The following is a 16932-nucleotide window of genomic DNA, read 5'->3' on the forward strand; positions in this document are numbered from 1 at the left end:
TTCTCTCAGAGCGGTCTCGAGGCACGGATAGGTTGTTTGGAACGAGCGCGCGCGGCGGCACACTCAAGTCGAAGCGACGTTGAATCACGGCCCCGCGCGCCACTTCGTCGGTATACAAGGCGTCGAAGTAGTCGCCCGTCCGGAGATGCGCCGCGTCGTAGGCCGCGCCGAGCTTGTCCACGATCATCTTCGCCCGGGTGATCAGGCGGCTGTTGACGGTCAGCACGTTGGGGTTGAGCTCTCGGTCGTCCTTCATCTTCGAGAGGACCCACCGCTTCGGAGAACTCAGGCTCATGTGGTACATGGTCTTGTCAACGGGGACCTCGACGACCACGTTTTTCGGCGGATCGAGCAGGAAGTCTTCGCAGGTGGCCACGTCGCCGCATCGCGCCGCGTCGTCGCGGATCCGCGTGGGCCACCGCTTCCGGTGGTCCTCGAAGTAGCGCTGCGACACCCACGGCACGCGCAGCGAGTCGCAGGTGAAGACGCGGCAGGTCTTCGTCGGGAAGGGGTCGCCGGCGTCGTGGGGTGGGATCGTGTCCGGGACGACGAGGGTCCGGTTCAGCAGGATGGCCATGAGGCGCGCGTTCTCCAGCGCGATGCGCTGGTTGTTGAGGCCCTCGGTCTCGTTGTAGGTGAGGTACCGGTTGTTTCCGGGCCCGCGGCGCTCGTTGTGGCTGGTGTGGCTGCCGTGGATGACGTGCCACTTCGCGTGCGCGCACGCTGCGAGGGCGATTAAGAGCGGATGCCACCCCATAAAAAAAAAATACAGGAGCTGGTGGGGAGCACTACATACAATAGAGAGGTCGCTCGCGATCCCGAGGTCTCGCAAATTTCGAGATCTCGAGAGTCCATCTAGTGGGACTGATTGGCTGTGAGGCGACGCGATGGTGTGCCAACGAGGGGCTGCTGCGGGGCGAGTCTCCGGTCGATTTCGACGTGCGCTTCGGCGCCGCGCGCCTGCGGGCCCCGCTCGGGGCGCAGCGCCCGAAGACCCCGTCCGATTCGGTGCGGGGGGCGCCGAGTTCCGGCTGCCCATCGACTGGCTGCCGCGCGCCGAGGGCATGGTGCGCGCGGGGACGACGGACGCGGCCGTGAGCTGCGGTTCGCGGCGGCGCTGGACGTGCGGAACGCTGGGTTGGACGTGTCGGTGGCGCAGCCCACCGCGGCTCCGGTCGCCGCGCCCCGCGTGCCCGTGGACGAGGTGAACCTGGTGCCCAGCAAGATGCTGACGGATTTTTGGAAACGCGGCCGCCCAAGGCGGACGCGGAGACGGCGCCGGCGCTGGGACGCTGAGGCCGGGGCCGAACCGCGCGACGGGCCGGCCAAGCCGGCTCGCATCAACGCGAGGCTCATGGACGAGGTGGACCTGGTGCCCAGCAAGATGCTGACGGATTTTTGGAGGGTCGCGCCGGCGGCACGGGCCAAGCCCGGGGCGCTACGCGCGACGGCCCTCGTCGGTGCCAAGCGCCGGCGGCGGAGCCGAGACCTAGCCGCCCGACGGGTCGGCCAAGCCGACTCGAAGGACTGGCGGAAGGCGCGCCGGCGGCACGGGCCAAGCCCGGGTCGTCGCGCGCGCCGGCCCGCGCCGGCGCCAAGCGCCGGCGCTGGAGCCGAGACCCGAGCCGCCCGACGAGCCGGCCAAGCCGACTCGGAGGGCCGGCCGCGGCGGGAGACGTGCCGGCGGAACGGGCCAAGCCCGGGCCGCCGCGTACGCCGGCCTGCCTGGAGAAATCGCAGCGGGACACGCCGGCCCTGGCAGCCGGCCTCCTGCTGCGGTATGCTCCCCCGTCTGGACCTCGCGGCCTCCGAGTGCGTAGCGTCCCCGATCGAGAGCCAAGCTCCGCGGGCCGCGTCAGGAGCCAAGCTCCGCGCCAGGGACGTCTGGGCCCCTGCAACAGGGACGATCCCGGCCCCTCAAAAGGAGCCTCCCCGAGGCCCGGTGCGGCTTTAGTGGGCCCCCCAGTGCCCGCGCCTGCCCAAGGTAGGCGCGTAGGCGGGGTGTGTCGCCTAATGCGCTAGAGCATATGCAAAACTAACCCTTGACGGAATAAACTTCACAATCTATGATGAATTTTGGGATATTGATGGCTCGGAGCGCACAGCTTATATTGAAGGAGATGCAGACCTTTAAACGAATGGCTCGCATCGTTTATGATATATACGTTGGGCAATTATAATCACTACGGCTCATTTCCTATATGGAGAGAGGTTCAGTTTTGCTTTGGATGATCTTTGGAATAGACATTGCCGACTGTTGAAGGTGCCGAGCACGGATCTCTACTCCGCAGGACGCCGGGCGCTCGGATGCGCCGAATGATGCTATGGTCGTCTTCGCAGCCCCTCAACTCCGCGAATACCCCGAGATGGGCAACGATCTCAGCAGCTGTATGGACCGAATGCGCACGGATGACGCGCCGGTGAAAACGAGACATCTAGGCGATTCGGTAGGGACTCAGACGGGCGGTTACAGGGAGCGAAATGGGGCGCGCTCGACTCCCCCGACCTCTTAAAGCTGTTTTCGAGCCCACGCAGCACCACGGATCACCGAGGGGTCGTCTGGTTCGAAGGGTTGGGCAGCGAGACTCGAAATCGTCGATTTCGTCTGGTCGCGGCTCGGGCGCCGCGGCAGCCCGACACCGCGAAGGTTTTTGGCAGCCCCAGCTCCAGGGACGCGAGGAGGTTACCCCACGCCATCCCCGTGTCGACTCGTTCCATCGCCTCCAGCTGCGTCACGCCCCGGGCCGCCAAGGCCTCCTCACGGGCTGCCCCGCCCCCGCCCCCCGCCCCCGCACGCAGCCTCCATGACGCGCCGCGCGCACCGAATGTCGATCCCACGGCGCGGGGGAGCTTCGCCGGCGGGGGGCGGTGGCGGCCCCTGCCACACGCTGGGTTCCCGAGCCCCGTCCGCGAGTTTCTAAAAATCTCCCTTCGATGTCCAAACACGCTTTGGACGTCCAAAAACGATGGTCCAAACAAGCTTTGGACGACCGCCAAACACGATGATGACGTTCACTTTGGATGTTGAATGTCCAAAACAACATCCAAAACATCATCCAAAAAAACTGAACCTCTCTAATAGAATGCTGCGTACGCCAAACAAGACTAAGTCTTACAAGGCCGAAAACAACCATAGGGCTAGCCGCGGCCATAGAAGTATTTATTTATTATTTGGGGCCGCCGGCTGTAGTATGTCATAGAGGTCCTCCGTCGACCACGCGCGCGCGGGTCGACTGCCGAACTGAAATGTTGGCAAAATTGTTGAATTATGCCCCCCTCCGGGCGCGCGCGCTAATCGTATCGTTTGAGACACTTTTCAGGGTGTGGGGTCGCCGGTTCGGGTTGGGAGTCGTAATTAAATGTTCAACAAAACGCTTACTTGAAGGGAAGCACCCTGGGTTATTCGTTTTCAAATTTTGTTTTCGGCCTTGAAGTCTTAGGTCCACTTGGCCTTTCGTATCTCCCACTAGTCTGAGCTAAAGGAAGCTCACTAACTCGTTACCGGAAACAAATTGTACTGCCGTAAATGCAATTATCGGAAACATATTGTACTGCCGTAAATGCAATTTCGGGCTCGGCTGGTGTGTGTGATTTGAGCTTAGTTTCCGTCCACTTGGCCTTACGTATCTCCCGCTAGCCTGAAGCTAAAGGAAGCAAGGTACATAACTCCTCCCTCGAAGGGAGGCTGAGCTCAATTAATTCAAAGAAGCCTAAAGAGGCCGACGGCGCGTCGCTCGTCATTAGCGATGACTCGCAACGTACCCGTGGGCACCTCAGAGGTCGCTCTGGTCGCGGATTTTGCACGTCGCTCGAAGGGCGTGGCGGGGAATGAGCGCCCCGGCTAGGATGCTAATGCGGAGAATCGGTCTAGTTCGCCATGTCTTCCCACGCGTGGGAAACCGCCATCCGCTCGACAGCTCGCGGCGGCCGAAGCGCGATGCGTCGCCTCACCGAGCCGACGCTCGGTTCCGCCGCGAGAACGCTCGCCTCGCCGCGACGGCCTCGATCTCGGAAAGGCCGGCGCGATCTCCGTCGTCGAAAGCGACGTCCCACAGCTTCATGCGTCGCGCCTTCTCTCCCGGTCGGCGCCGCACGTCCCCGACCGTGACCTCGGCGACGGTGCCGTCGTACGCTTCTCCGTCGTAGAAGAACTTGGTGACGCGGTCGCCTTCGCCCGGCGCCTCCCCCGACCCGAATTTTTTCTTGTTGAAGACGCCGTACGCTTCTTTGTACCATTCCTCGTCTTCGGCGAGCTCCAGGACCGTGTACAGCGGACACGGGGCGTCCCCGGCGTCCACGACCCACTCCGACGACGTCCTTTGGTAGCGCACCTTCGCGATAGCCTTGCGCAGACCATCTTGATCCGTGAACCATTTTCCCGCGAGTTCTTTCGTCCATTGCTTCGTACCAAACGCCAAGAGCTTGTTCGCCGCTTCTTCCGCGACGCGAATCGATTTTCGCGGCACGGTTTGCTCGGCGCATCGGCGCTTTCTTCCCGTTTTTGCGTCGCTTCCGTTCCCGCGGCGCACACGTCCTCGCGTGATGCCGTAGGCTATGCCCAACCCTCCGATGACAGCACCGAGGCCCGCGATACCTCGAGCGAGCTTACGTCCACTCATCTTCGCTCAATAGTAGCGTGTTCAGTGGCGCCGAAGCTCTAGAGGTTACAAGTAGTCATAATACGGATCCCTAGAATTTCCCTAGACTTCTAGATTGACTAGAGAATATCCCTAGCAATCCCAGGGGCTGGTAGCAAGCGCTCGCTCGCGCCGTCAAAAAAGTGATGAAGAGGATTCCGGATGCCGGCGTTGACTCGGACGCAGACCGACCTCGCAAAGTCGAGAGGACGAGCGATTTGGAAAATAAGGTGGTCATCTTGACGCGCGAGCGCGATGCGTTGGCACTAAAAAATCGAATCATGAGGCAGATTCTGGACTTTAGAAACGCAACTGTCGCGAGAGAGACCCAAGTAACATCATATTTGAGGCACGTTGGAGTTCCTACGATGCCATCCGAGCCGTACTTTAGGCTGAAGAACGCTGAGCTCCTCGCAGCTTGCGAGGAAGTTGACACGATGAAGGAAGCGACGCTTTCCGAGACCGACGCGTGCGTACGCGCGCGTTCTTCAAATAACGCTGGTCATAACAGGTATCTACGTTCTCCCGCTATTCACCATGCCATCTCGCTCCTTGGTCCCGAATTTAACTTTGTCGATTACCTCGATGGCGAAAACGCGTTCGTTTGCGGCGACGTTTTTTACGTGTTTGAGCTTAATCGACGTCGGGCGCAGGCTTTTTCAAGACATCGCCGCCAAATTTAGTGAAGACGTGCAGGAGGAAGAAGGAACAGATGAGGACGAAGAAGGAGACACGGAGGAAGAAGGAGAGAGTGAAGAAGAGGAGGAAGAAGCGGAGACCGAAGAAGACGAACAATGATATCAAGCAAGAGTGCCGGTCGACGGCGTGCTCTCTGTAAGTGTGGTCTGGTGGGGCGTTCTTCGAATCACAAAATGCGAAGATTGTTGCTCTCAGCGCGGTACGTTTGGTGGGTATGAGGCTTTCAAGAGGGTGGTCTTCTTGTGTCGTGTAAAGGCGGCTGTGCCGTGTAAGGATGAGTGGAGTGTATGTAAGGTCTGGTGGGGCGTTCTTCGAATCGCAGAATGTGAAGATTGTTGCTCTCAGCGCGGTACGTTTGGTGGGTATGAGGCTCGAGGGTGGTCTTCTTGTGTCGTGTAAAGGCGGCTGTGCCGTGTAAGGATGAGTGGAGCAAAGAGAGGTGGAATTACACGGTGAGAGAAAGGTGGGGCATGAAGCCGGTGTGCATCAGAGAATAGTGATTAACCTAGCGACAGAAAAAACGAACGACGTCGCCTTCTTCCTGCCCATTCCACAATGATTCGAGTGCTGCGATGTCACTTGTGGCGCGACGCGGCACTGCGATTCTTGGCGGCACGAAGGAGCTTCAAACCACGCCATGTCAACGAGGGATTCGTTAACAAATAAGCAAGGAAATTTCCGACAGAAATCATTACTCCGGACCCCGGACGTACGGCTTCTGGCCCTGCTGCGCGCGTGCTCTAGTATCAGAGCCGCCGCATGGCGGTGTCAGCTGGTGGTGATATTGGCGACGGGCTGGCAGCACGTGGGAACAAAAAAGCTTGTGAAAGCTGCGTTGGCAAAATTGCACCTGGAGGTCGCGCACGTGTCTTATTGGGACTACCCGAAGCACGTTAGCATGAATTCCAGAGACGCCGAGCTCTGGTACAAGAGCGAAGCGAATTCTCTGAGTCGCTTGACGCGAAACTCAACCGCGCTGTTCAAGACGCGTTGCCAGAGCACGCAGCGTCCGTCGTTTCAGAGTTGGGCAGTCGGTTCAAGGTCACACACTGTTGCAGATTTGCCAGTATTGCGCACGATTTGCGCCCGGTTTGATGCATGGACGCGACCGACGTCGACCTCGAATACGGCGGCGCCGCGACGCCCGTCGACGCCGCGAAGCCGGAAAACGACTACGCGCACCACTTCGACGCCGACGTCGTCATCCCCGACCGCATCGCCCGGCCCGCCGTCGCCTCGGCCCACTGCTTCCTCGCGCTCGCCCTGGTCAGCTTCTTGCGGGGCTACGACGTCCTGGCGGCCGTCGCGCTCGGCCTCTACGGCACGTCCGTGAACCACTGGCGCAGGCCGCGCGTGACGAGCTGGCGCCACGCCGCGGACCTGCTCGCCGTCGCGGCGACGGCCGCGTACGGGTCCTACCTCGCGACGGCGCGCGCGCGGTCGCCGGCCTGGTGGGCGTCGCTCGCCGCCGTCGCCGCGGCCTTCGCCTACAACGAGACGCGCTACTACCGGGAGGTGCACGACCGCGCGTCGTCGTCGTTCTCGCGGCCGGGCACCGCGGCGCGCGACGCGGCCTACCGCCGCGCGACGTGGACGCACGTCGCTACGGCGGCCCGTCTTCGTCCTCCGCGGCCTCGACGACCCCTGATTAGCAGCCCACGTTCCGCGCGACCTCCCAGGCGCCCCGCGGGGTCCGCCTCCGTTTCGACTCGTAGCGCCGCAGCGATAGTAGCGTACTGTAACCTTAACCTAGTATAGTCATTGAGATAGAGAGAGAGAGACAGAGAGAGACAGACAGCAAGGTCAGTCTATATTCTTTGCATAGCCCCACTAGGGTAATGTTCACCCAGTGTGCCACCTCCTACGCTTAGACCGCCATTAGCCTGTTGAACGGAGGCCCGACGTCCCCGGGCCGAGCGCCGCCCACGCGAGCCTATGGGCCCAGAGACGCCGATGTACCGCCACTGCGTAGCCTCGATAGTTCACCCTCGGACGGCAGGGCAGCCTCATTAGGCTGCCTTCCTGTCCCGGAGTTCACTATCTCGCTAGTCACGGAACACCCCTTGAGGCCTTGATAAATCACAACTAAATACAAACTAAATAAACTAAATATTTAGTCCAAAGTCCAAGGAGCCGCTCGAGGCGTAAAATTGCTGCGGCCCGGCTCGACAGTGTAGCGTTGGCTCTGCATGCATCTTGCTTCAAAACTTAATCGATGCGAGCGGTAAAAAGATTTCCCTAGCGAGTAGAGCTTGAGCCGCACTGTTCAATGCCTACGGCTCCATGTCCATGTGCGGGGTACGGTAACAAGCAACCTGGAAAGTTGACTGACTGCAGGAACGAAAATTGTAAGGGGAATTGTAACCTTAAAGGTGCCAATGGTGGCCTCTGTTCCTCCTGCCTCGGAAAACGGAAGAAGAGGGAAACAGCAACAAACCACACTTCGGAGTCCCGCGTAGAGGATCCCTCCGTCCTCGCTTGTGATGTAAGAGTGACACAGGATTATATAGATGAGTTAAACAGGGTATTGCAAGAACTGACAACCAGAAGGACGCCTCGGAGGGGTTTGGTCGAAATAGACTCGGCAAATGAAATCTACATCCCCTCCTCGGCACTAGCAAAGAAGCCCGTGATGGCCAGAACGGCGGATGATGGTGATGTAAGTTACGACGCTTTTGAGGGCCTCGATCGGGATGTGAAATGCAATCTGATTCGGTGGACCGACGTCGCGGTAGAGGCAGCCTCAAAGGAACTCGGAAAAGAGTATGCCTTCTCCGCATTTTCATTGATTTTTTCATGGAAATCGGAGCAACAAATATATCACATCGACTTACAGATGGGCGCTTATCAGTTTGCTTTGATTCTCACGGAAAGTGAAAGTACGATTTATTCATCCGCAACGATGTCACTCGAGGACGCGTGCATCGACCTCGGTATCGACCATTTCAATGATCCCACTCTAAAAAATTTTTGTTCACTACTTTCTCCTCTCAATAGAATTGATCACTCCAGCAAATCAATTACGGATGGGCTGGTGACACCGGGAACACTTTGCATGATGGAAGGCGGGAAGATTCACGCGAAGCCGAAGAACAAGGGGTTCAGGGCGGTCATCTTCTTTTCCGCGTGCCCGATTGGGCGGCGCGCCTACAACCCAAATGAGCAGTATAACGTGTTTAGTCTGCTGGACGAGATTTATGGTCGTGCTGACAGTCATGAAAAACCCAAGATCAAGATGGAATTCGAAAAGCATCTCCCATACTACAAAGAAAAATACGGTGAGGAGCATCTCCGCCAAGTTCTCTCCCGCCTCCCCGCTAGGAGCCCCCTTTCACAACGAGGCCTCTCCTACTTGCCATAACCCGGGTACGTCTGGGCCGGTGGGAGTGCACCGTTCAGGTGAGTCGACCCAGAGACCGGAATCGAGGCGGAACGAGATCTCGCCTGGGGCGAAGACGGAAATTCGGCGGCGATTTGGTGTTTCCACACTTCAAGAAAAAAAAAAGAAAAAAATCGGCGCCGAAGGCGCCGGGAGGCGGCGCCGGAGGCGCCGAGGGAGCGCCGGAGGCGCCGGGGGCGCGGGGGGACAACAACACGGGTATTAAAACTATGATGGCCACGGGTATTTGTCGAGCATGGCCGCGTCGCTCACCGTGAACGTGCCGCCCAGCTCGCCGAGCTTGCGCTTGAGGCTCGCCCTTGAGCCGCACGTGGAAGCGCGGATTGGACGCGTTCCATTCGTATCTCGACTCGCTCCGTTGACGCTTCAGGTCCTCGAGCGCCTCCTGCTGCTCGTGGGTCCGCGGAGAGTTGGACGCCGCGGCCGCGATGAGCGCGTTCAAACGGTTCGCCTCAGCGCGGCACTTCGAGCACCGGTAGTACCGCGACGCGATGAACTCGTCGCCGCTCATGCCCTTGACGCGACGTATGCTCCACTTCTTCGTCCGCGTGACCGAGTTGGAGTGGTCGTGGCCGTGGTTGACGCATGGCGTGCACTCGAAGCGGTCCTTGAACTCGTCCGTCGGGTCGATGAACGTGATCGGCCGCAGATCGAAGTCGCGCGGCGCGGAGTAGGAGTCGACCTTCGGCGGCAACAACGTCGTCGAATCCCAGTCGCTGATGAGGAAGGACCTCTCGTGGTTCACGTTGTTCATGTCGGCGATGGTCGTCTGGAAGAACGTCCACTGCGACTTCGGGATGCCGTGGATCACGGCGCCGCCGAACTTCTGCACGTCCTGCTCCGACATGTAGTCGACGCTCGTGATCAGATCCTCGTCGACGTCGACGCTGTAGGTGCCCGTGGGCGAGCTCTGCGAGTTCGCCTTGACGATGGGGATGGTCACGAGCAGCGCGAGGCCCGTGAAGACGGTCGACGCCTTGGTCACCTTGGCGGACCCCGAGCCCGCGTCGAGCTCCGTCGCGTCGGACTGGATGCGCGCCAGGATCTTGTGCGTCGCCGGCACGCGGATCTCCGTGGCGTCGCCGTCGTCGTCGGGCGCGTCGAGCTTGAGTAGGACGCCGCCGCCGTCGACGATGACGCGCAGCTCGCATTTGGCGCGCACCGGCGCCTCGACCTGGATCGCGCCGAGGCCGAGCCCCAGCTGTGGCCTCAGCCAGCGCACGATGGGCTGCAACGGCGCCGCGGGCTCCGGAGACGGCGCGCCGAGCGACGGGAACGCGTCCTTCATGTAGTCGTCGAAGGCCGCGGCCGCGCGCCGCAGGTCCGGCAGCAGCCATCTGCTGCTGGAGAGCTCGAGGGGCCGGCCGATGCTCGCCTTGAGCTCGAGGTACATGAGCGTGTGCTTCGGGAACTGCCAATCGAACTCGTCCCCCGCGAGCCACTTGATGTAGTCGGGCCCATGCTGCCAGAATTCCTCGCCCGTCGCGCGGTTCGTCGAGGGCTTGCTGGCCACGGTCTTGCGCAGGAACATCTTCTTCAACGCGACGCCCTCGAAGTTGCCGAAGTCGAAGACGTAGTCCGGCGGCCGGCCGGGGCGCGCGCCCGCGCGCGCGAGCGTCGAGGCGCGGGGCCCCACGCTGAAGTACCTCGCGAGGAGCGTCTGCTCGCCCGAGGCGGGCAGCTCGCGCGTGCTCGCCTTCTCGCGCCAACCTGAACGCTCGTCGATCCACCGCTGCATCTCAGGCGTCGAGGGCACGTTGATGACGGGCGCGGGCCCGAAGAGCATGTCGAAGTCGTGCGCCGTCGGCAGCACGCCGCGCTGGAGGTTCTCGAAGGCGATGTGGAAGATGAAATGCTTCCGCGCGGTGTCGGGCTTGAGGTAGCGACCGCCGCGGCTTCGGCCGCCCGACGAGCGCTCCGACATCGTGTTCACCAGCCCTACGAGTCGGGCGTGCGCCATCGCGATCTCCTCGGGCGTCGGCGCCACGAAGACGGGGGCCGCGGGCGCGGGTGGCGTCGCGTTCGTCGGCGGCGCCGTCGGCGCAGGAGCCGGCGCAGCCATGCTCTAGACCGTCGAAGACGCGCCGCGCGGTGCGATGAACGCCGCCGCGCGACGCCGGGGAGCCGCCGCGCCTGGGAAGACCCCCGCGACGACGGGCCCGCGACTCAGGCGGCTAAAGCGGCGGCTCAAAGCGGCAAGAGCATGCCTCAGTCGTCCCGCAGAGGCGCTGCCCCTCTGCAACAATTTCTTTCATCTGGGCTGCGAAAACGGGGCGGTTTTCAAGTGCTCCGATGGTTTTCTGTGGCTCGGAGCGATTGACACCGATTGACACGGATACGCGGGAACATTAAATAGCTCCCTTATATATTATATGGAAATTCCGCCAAGTATTCCGCCAAGAAACCGTCTTAAAGCGGGTCTGAAAAGTGGTCTGCTAGGCGGAACACGACGACAGCGCAACTGGAGTCCACGTCGAGCCAGAATTGGCGGAATTGGCAGAATACGGTGGGATTTCTCTATAACCCAGCGCCGGGGTCGAGTTTTCTTAATACCGCCGCGCCGCACGCCCCCCTCGGCGAATGTCCCGGGAGGGTGCGCTGGGCGCGTCTCGGCGAGCCGCGACGGATGGTTGCGGGCTGGAGCTCTGCGGACTCGATGGCGACGCGCGGCGAGGTGTCGAAGGTCGCATTTTCTTAATACACGCCGGGACCAAAGAACCGCTCTGCGAATGTCCCCAGGAGGTGTTCCTTTAGCGACTCTTCTGTCTCCGAGACGTGGCGCGCCTCTGGGGACGCCGTGCCGCGGTCTGGGTTCAAGCGGAAGAACCGAAGATTGATGAATGTTCAATCAAACCCTCAGAGATTCTTTCTTCTCTCCGAGCGAGTGCGTAACATCGTCGCCCGCCTGAGGCAGCGCCCCCGCCCGCGGGGCTCGGCCATGGCCGACGCCGACGAGCCGATGCTCGCGGCAGAGGCGAAGGACGACGAGCCGACGCCCGCGGCGGCGGAGGCGAAGGAGACCGAGCCGCCGCCGCCGAAGCGGCGGAAGCGGCGAAACGCGGCAGAGCTGCTCGGCAACGAGTCGGCGCAGGACGCCTGGCGTCGCGGCGCTACCACGTCGCGCAGGGCACGGAGCGGCTCGCCTGCCGCGCCCGCGCCGGCCCCGACGGGGGCCCCGGCGGACGGACCGCGACCTCCAGTGGGTCGAGCAGTACTGGAACGACGCGAAGCGGAAGACGCGCGAGCTCTGCGACTACACCATCACGGGGCTCAAGCGCCAGTTCCCGCTGTCCCTCGCGTCCGTGCCCATCTCGAACCAGCGCAACTACATGCAGCGCTCCTTGGACATCATGCGCGCCCTCCGGGAGATCGGCCGCGACGGCGACTTCGCGAAGATCCCCGCGCTGAAGAAGCAGTACAAGTCGCACCGCCAGACCAGCGGCCTCGCCCCGCAGGCCGCGCCACGCGCGGGCCGCACCGTGACGCGCGCCCGCCGCATCACATATGCCCGAGACGCCGCGAACAACCCCGCGGCCGCGGCCCGCGCGGCCGACTAGGACGCCGACGCACTCGGTGGCGCTACCCATAAATGTTTGTCGTTTCCGACGAGCCGGTGCGTTAGGCCGTCCGGCGGTAAAAAAAGCGGTACAATCGGCGCCGATCGACGACCCCTCTGGCGTCGATTGACGGCAAGGTGCTATAGAGAAATCCCACTGTAGGCGGAATAGGCGGAATTGATGGATGATCTCCCGGGCCACGGAGGAGGCAGAATTGGCGGAATAGGCGGAATAGGCGGAATTGGCAGAATTCGCCGCAGCGATGACGACAGCGAGTCTGGAGTCCACGTCGAGCGGGAAAGAGGTAGCGACTCAGCGGGAACAGCTGCTCGACGCGCAAGTTCAAAAACGACGTGGCGCGGGAGGTCGCGTTGCTCCGCGGCCTCGCGCAGACGACGCGCGCCTTCGTCGGCGACTCGCGTATGTCAGGCGAGGCCCGGACGTATCTTCACCTGCTCGCGTCGCGCTGCCCCGAACCGCTCGTCTTCGGCGCGGGTTCCGATGACCTCGCGGGTCCAACGCGATGGGCAGATTTCGTCGCGCTGTGCAAGCCGCTCAATTCGTCGGTCGCGTACGTGCGCGATAATTATATATCTGCTGCAGCTTGGTCGAACGTCGTCGCGCTCCTCGAACAGAAAGGCAAGAAGGACCAGTGGCTACAGCGCTCGACCCAAGTTATCCTCGGCACGTTCGTGTGGCATATCATCAACCGCGATGGCAACAGCATTGCCGATTTTGAGAGCGCCTCGGCGACGACTCGGCTCGGCCAAAGTGTGGCATCCGCGCGGAATGGGAGCCACGGCGCCGACGTCATCGTGCGGACGTCGCCGCCGGTCAATCCGGGACCCCATTCCAGCGTCGAGGGTTCTCTCAACGGGAATCTCGCCCTCGTTCACGACGTTCACGACTTGTGGATCGCGTCCGAGATGCTCCTCGCCGGCCATACGTGCGCGATGATTCTCCCGGCGGCGAAGATTGTCGGCGAGTACCAGGCGGCGCTCGAGACGGCCTTCCAGACGCCCGTCCCGATCGGCGGGCTTTACAAGGACACATGGCACCCGTGCGTCCCGCTGGTCACAGGACAGTGGGTTCATCTACTTCCGTTCATTCCTAAGAAACATTAATGGAGAGATAGGGAGGGGTCCCTTACTAGATTTTCGCCCACCAGATACGACTGCGGCAGCTGTTGGGAATCAGGGCTGCCTGGCAGAGGATCTGCCTCACTAGGTCCAGGATGACTCTCCGTCTATTACAGTGCGGGACGCAACTATAACAGGGTTAGAAAGTATCAAGGATGGAACCAATACATTTATGGAAACAACATGGCTGAATATGTATGGTGGAACCAATACTTAATATCGCATAAAGCGAGATGGAACCAACACACTCGAATATGCATGATGGAATCAACATCCTCATATGTATGCTGGAAACACTATGGGTGAATATGTATGATGGAACCAATATCGAGAGAGCGACGGAACCGTACCATGTCATGAACTTAGACCCTGGCATATTCACGATTAGCGATTGGTTCCATCATACCACTTCATACCATGCTTGTTTCCATCATACTATATACACCCTTATTGGTTCCAACATAATAATTTCTCTAGTAAATAAATTTCCCTTTTATTAAACGCTCCCGCCGCTAGTAGCGAATAAAGATTGAAGGTGTCCACTTTGAGACGCGCACGTGGAGCCCTGAAATTCATAGACCCAACGAGCTTTAGCAGCAAAAAGAAAAATGAGTGAGATCATTCTCGGTCTCGGAACGCAGCGAACGGAGGACGGACTGAACAGCTGCGACGCATCAGAATACGGCAGCGACGCGTTGGACGCGGACACGGAGGTGGGGGAAGATGTGCTTCAGCAGGCCGCGGCGCCTGATCTGGAGCCTCGGGGCGACCCTGAGAACGACGACGTCGTGCCCGAGAGACGCGGGAAGCGGCGACGCGCGGAGGATGCGCAATATATCTTGCGCAGATCAACCCGCGCCAAGGCACCCGCTTCCATGAAAGAAGGCGCCATCAAACTCTTGGCATTTACCGCAAAACAATGGACGACGGAACTCAAGGGAAAACGGTTCACACCCCCAGAGGGTACGCGCAGCAACATCGCGAAAGTGTGCCGTCAAAGGGCGTCGTCAGAATGGGTCGTGCACGCTGGGCGAGTCCAATGTCCGCTGTACACGGTCCTGGAGCTCGCCGAAGACGAGAGCTGGTACAAGGAGGCGTACGGCATCTTTAACAAAAGAAAGTTTGGCCTGGGGGCGGTGCCGGAGAATGGCGACCGCGTCACCAAGTTCTACCACAAGGGCAAAGCGCACGACGGCAGCGTCACCAAGATATATCGCGCGGACGTGAAGTATCGGCGGGGAGGGCAGACGCGGCGGATGAAGCTGTGGGAGATCAATTTTGACGACGGAGATTGGGCCGAGCTTTCTGAGATCGAGGCCGTCGCAGCGAGACAAGCATACTTGCGGCGGACCCGAATGCCGACTCTCTTCGGGAATTAGTTCCATTTCGATACTTAGTGTCACCCTTCGACACCTAGTGTCACCTGGCCTGCATCAAGTTTGGCATTGCCTCATAGGGGAACAATCTTGTAATAGCAAGAGAACAAGAAACAGCATGTTTGATTGGACGAGTGTGCCTCAAAGGGATCTGGGCTCTCAAAAACCACATTTACTCGAAAATATTCCATCTGTTTCCATTGCGGGTTGAAGTGCTGCGCAAATGTCAATAAGTATGAACACTTCACTGCAGTGCTATTCGGCTTGGATCGACATTCGCACGCGAGTTGGCACAGTCATACATTAAATTGAAATCCGTCCAAATATTACACCTTCCCGTGAATGAACATTATACAGCTGGATGTCAATTGACTTTCCCTGACATTTTGGCAGGACCAAATCTCGACTTGTCAAAGCACGACTCATAGTGAACTTTGTGAAGTCTTCAAATTTCGACTGAATTAGTATGGCGAAAGGGCCCTTTGTAGCTTCTAGCGTACGCGACTTTGGTGGCGGCGTCTCCCTGGGGATTCCGCGTGCGGCGGTCGCGGCGAACGGCGACGCTTCGGAGGCGTCCAAATGAACTCGTTTTTCATTGGTCGTATATCACCATTCAAAGAGATCTTGGGGAAGCCCTAAGAGGCCGACGGCGCGTCCGCTCGAAGGGCGTGGCGGCTTGCAAGCGAATGAGCGCCGGTCCACGCCCATGCTTCTTAAATGGATTTAGGGAGAATCGGTCTAGTTCGCCATGTCTTCCCACGCGCAGGAAACCGCCATCCGCTTGACAGCTCGCGGCGGCCGAAGCGCGATGCGTCGGCTCACCGAGCCGGCGCTCGATTCCGCCGCGAGAACGCTCGCCTCGCCGCGATGGCCTCGATCTCGGAAAGGCCGGCGCGATCTCCGTCGTCGAAAGCGACGTCCCACAGCTTCATGCGTCGCGCCTTCTCTCCCGGTCGGCGCTGCACGTCCCCGACCGTGACCTCGGCGACGGTGCCGTCGTACGCTTCTCCGTCGTAGAAGAACTTGGTGACGCGGTCGCCTTCGCCCGGCGCCTCCCCCGACCCGAATTTCTTCTTGTTGAAGACGCCGTACGCTTCTTTGTACCATTCCTCGTCTTCGGCGAGCTCCAGGACCGTGTACAGCGGACACGGGGCGTCCCCGGCGTCCACGACCCACTCCGACGACGTCCTTTGGTAGCGCACCTTCGCGATAGCCTTGCGCAGACCATCTTGATCCGTGAACCATTTTCCCGCGAGTTCCTTCGTCCATTGCTTCGTACCAAACGCCAAGAGCTTGTTCGCCGCTTCTTCCGCGATGCGAATCGATTTTCGCGGCATGGTTTGCTCGGCGCATCGGCGCTTTCTTCCCGTTTTTGCGTCGCTTCCTTTCGCGCGGCGCACACGTCCTCGCGTGAAGCCGTAGGCCATGCCCAACCCTCCGATGACAACGCCGAGGCCCGCGATACCTCGAGCGAGCTTACGTCCACTCATCTTCGCTCAATAGTAGCGTGTTCAGTGGCGCCGAAGCTAGAGGTTAGACTTCTACAAGACTTAGTAGTCATCTACAATAGAGAGGTTCAGTTTTGCTTTGGATGATCTTTGGAATAGACCACTGGCGTAAAAAATAGTACACCAGGGAGCAGCCCAGCCGCTCGTGAAGCATGAAGCATGAAGCCGCCGTCGTCGCTGCCCCCCCGGCCCGACCATGGCGGGCCCGCTGCTCGTCTGGGAGTCCGGCGCGACGTTGTCCGTGCACGGCTTGACGGCGGCGCATTCGGGCTCCCGTCCCATCCAGTGTCGGTTGGCGGCGGCGACTTCAGGTCGTACACGAGCACGCTGGTTCGGCGCCCCCTGGCATCTCTGGGTTCGGACCCGCGAGGCCGCCGACTTCCGCGTTCGAGGGGGGCGCATGACCGTGCCGCGCTCCATGGAGGCGCGCTGGCTCGAGACTCTCCGCGGCGCCCGAATCGCTCGCCGCCCCGCGGCGGGCTTTCAGGGCAACCGCGTGCACGGCCGAGACCCACGGCGTCAGCCTCTGCGGCGTGGGCTACGCCGAGCCCAAGCAGACCTTCCCCGGCGACATCATCTGCCGTACCTACGCCTTCGCCGAAGACCTGGCGCGCGC

General features: G+C 60.6%; 4 protein-coding genes across 4 annotated transcripts in view; 2 read left to right on the forward strand and 2 right to left on the reverse strand.

Annotated features, from left to right (window-relative positions):
* Positions 1 to 757, reverse strand: part of AURANDRAFT_67943 (hypothetical protein) — a gene marked incomplete at both ends in the record, with an annotated part of 1234 nt that extends 477 nt beyond the window's left edge. Inside the window, one exon of the mRNA XM_009043545.1 lies at positions 104 to 757. Within this exon, the coding sequence (XP_009041793.1) occupies positions 104 to 757 (654 nt within the window). The remainder of the gene's footprint in view (positions 1 to 103) is intronic.
* Positions 758 to 6434: 5677 nt separating this feature from the next.
* Positions 6435 to 7101, forward strand: AURANDRAFT_67944 (hypothetical protein; the record flags this gene model as incomplete). The annotated part of the gene is made up of 2 exons (XM_009043529.1): positions 6435 to 6935; positions 7090 to 7101. The coding sequence occupies 2 exons, from the start codon at positions 6435 to 6437 to the stop codon at positions 7099 to 7101; spliced, it is 513 nt and encodes a 170-aa protein (XP_009041777.1).
* A 1310-nt stretch (positions 7102 to 8411) lies between these two features.
* AURANDRAFT_67945 (hypothetical protein) lies at positions 8412 to 10660 on the reverse strand (the record flags this gene model as incomplete). Its single annotated transcript, XM_009043544.1, has 2 exons — positions 8412 to 8483; positions 9047 to 10660. 2 exons carry the CDS (start codon positions 10658 to 10660, stop codon positions 8412 to 8414), a joined length of 1686 nt encoding a protein of 561 aa, XP_009041792.1.
* Positions 10661 to 11674: 1014 nt separating this feature from the next.
* Positions 11675 to 12293, forward strand: AURANDRAFT_67946 (hypothetical protein; the record flags this gene model as incomplete). Its single annotated transcript, XM_009043530.1, has 2 exons — positions 11675 to 11837; positions 11863 to 12293. The coding sequence occupies 2 exons, from the start codon at positions 11675 to 11677 to the stop codon at positions 12291 to 12293; spliced, it is 594 nt and encodes a 197-aa protein (XP_009041778.1).
* Between the last annotated feature and the right edge of the window lie 4639 nt (positions 12294 to 16932).

The sequence above is a fragment of the Aureococcus anophagefferens genome (assembly GCF_000186865.1).
Source record: "Aureococcus anophagefferens unplaced genomic scaffold AURANscaffold_57, whole genome shotgun sequence".
Lineage (NCBI taxonomy): Eukaryota > Pelagophyceae > Pelagomonadales > Pelagomonadaceae > Aureococcus > Aureococcus anophagefferens.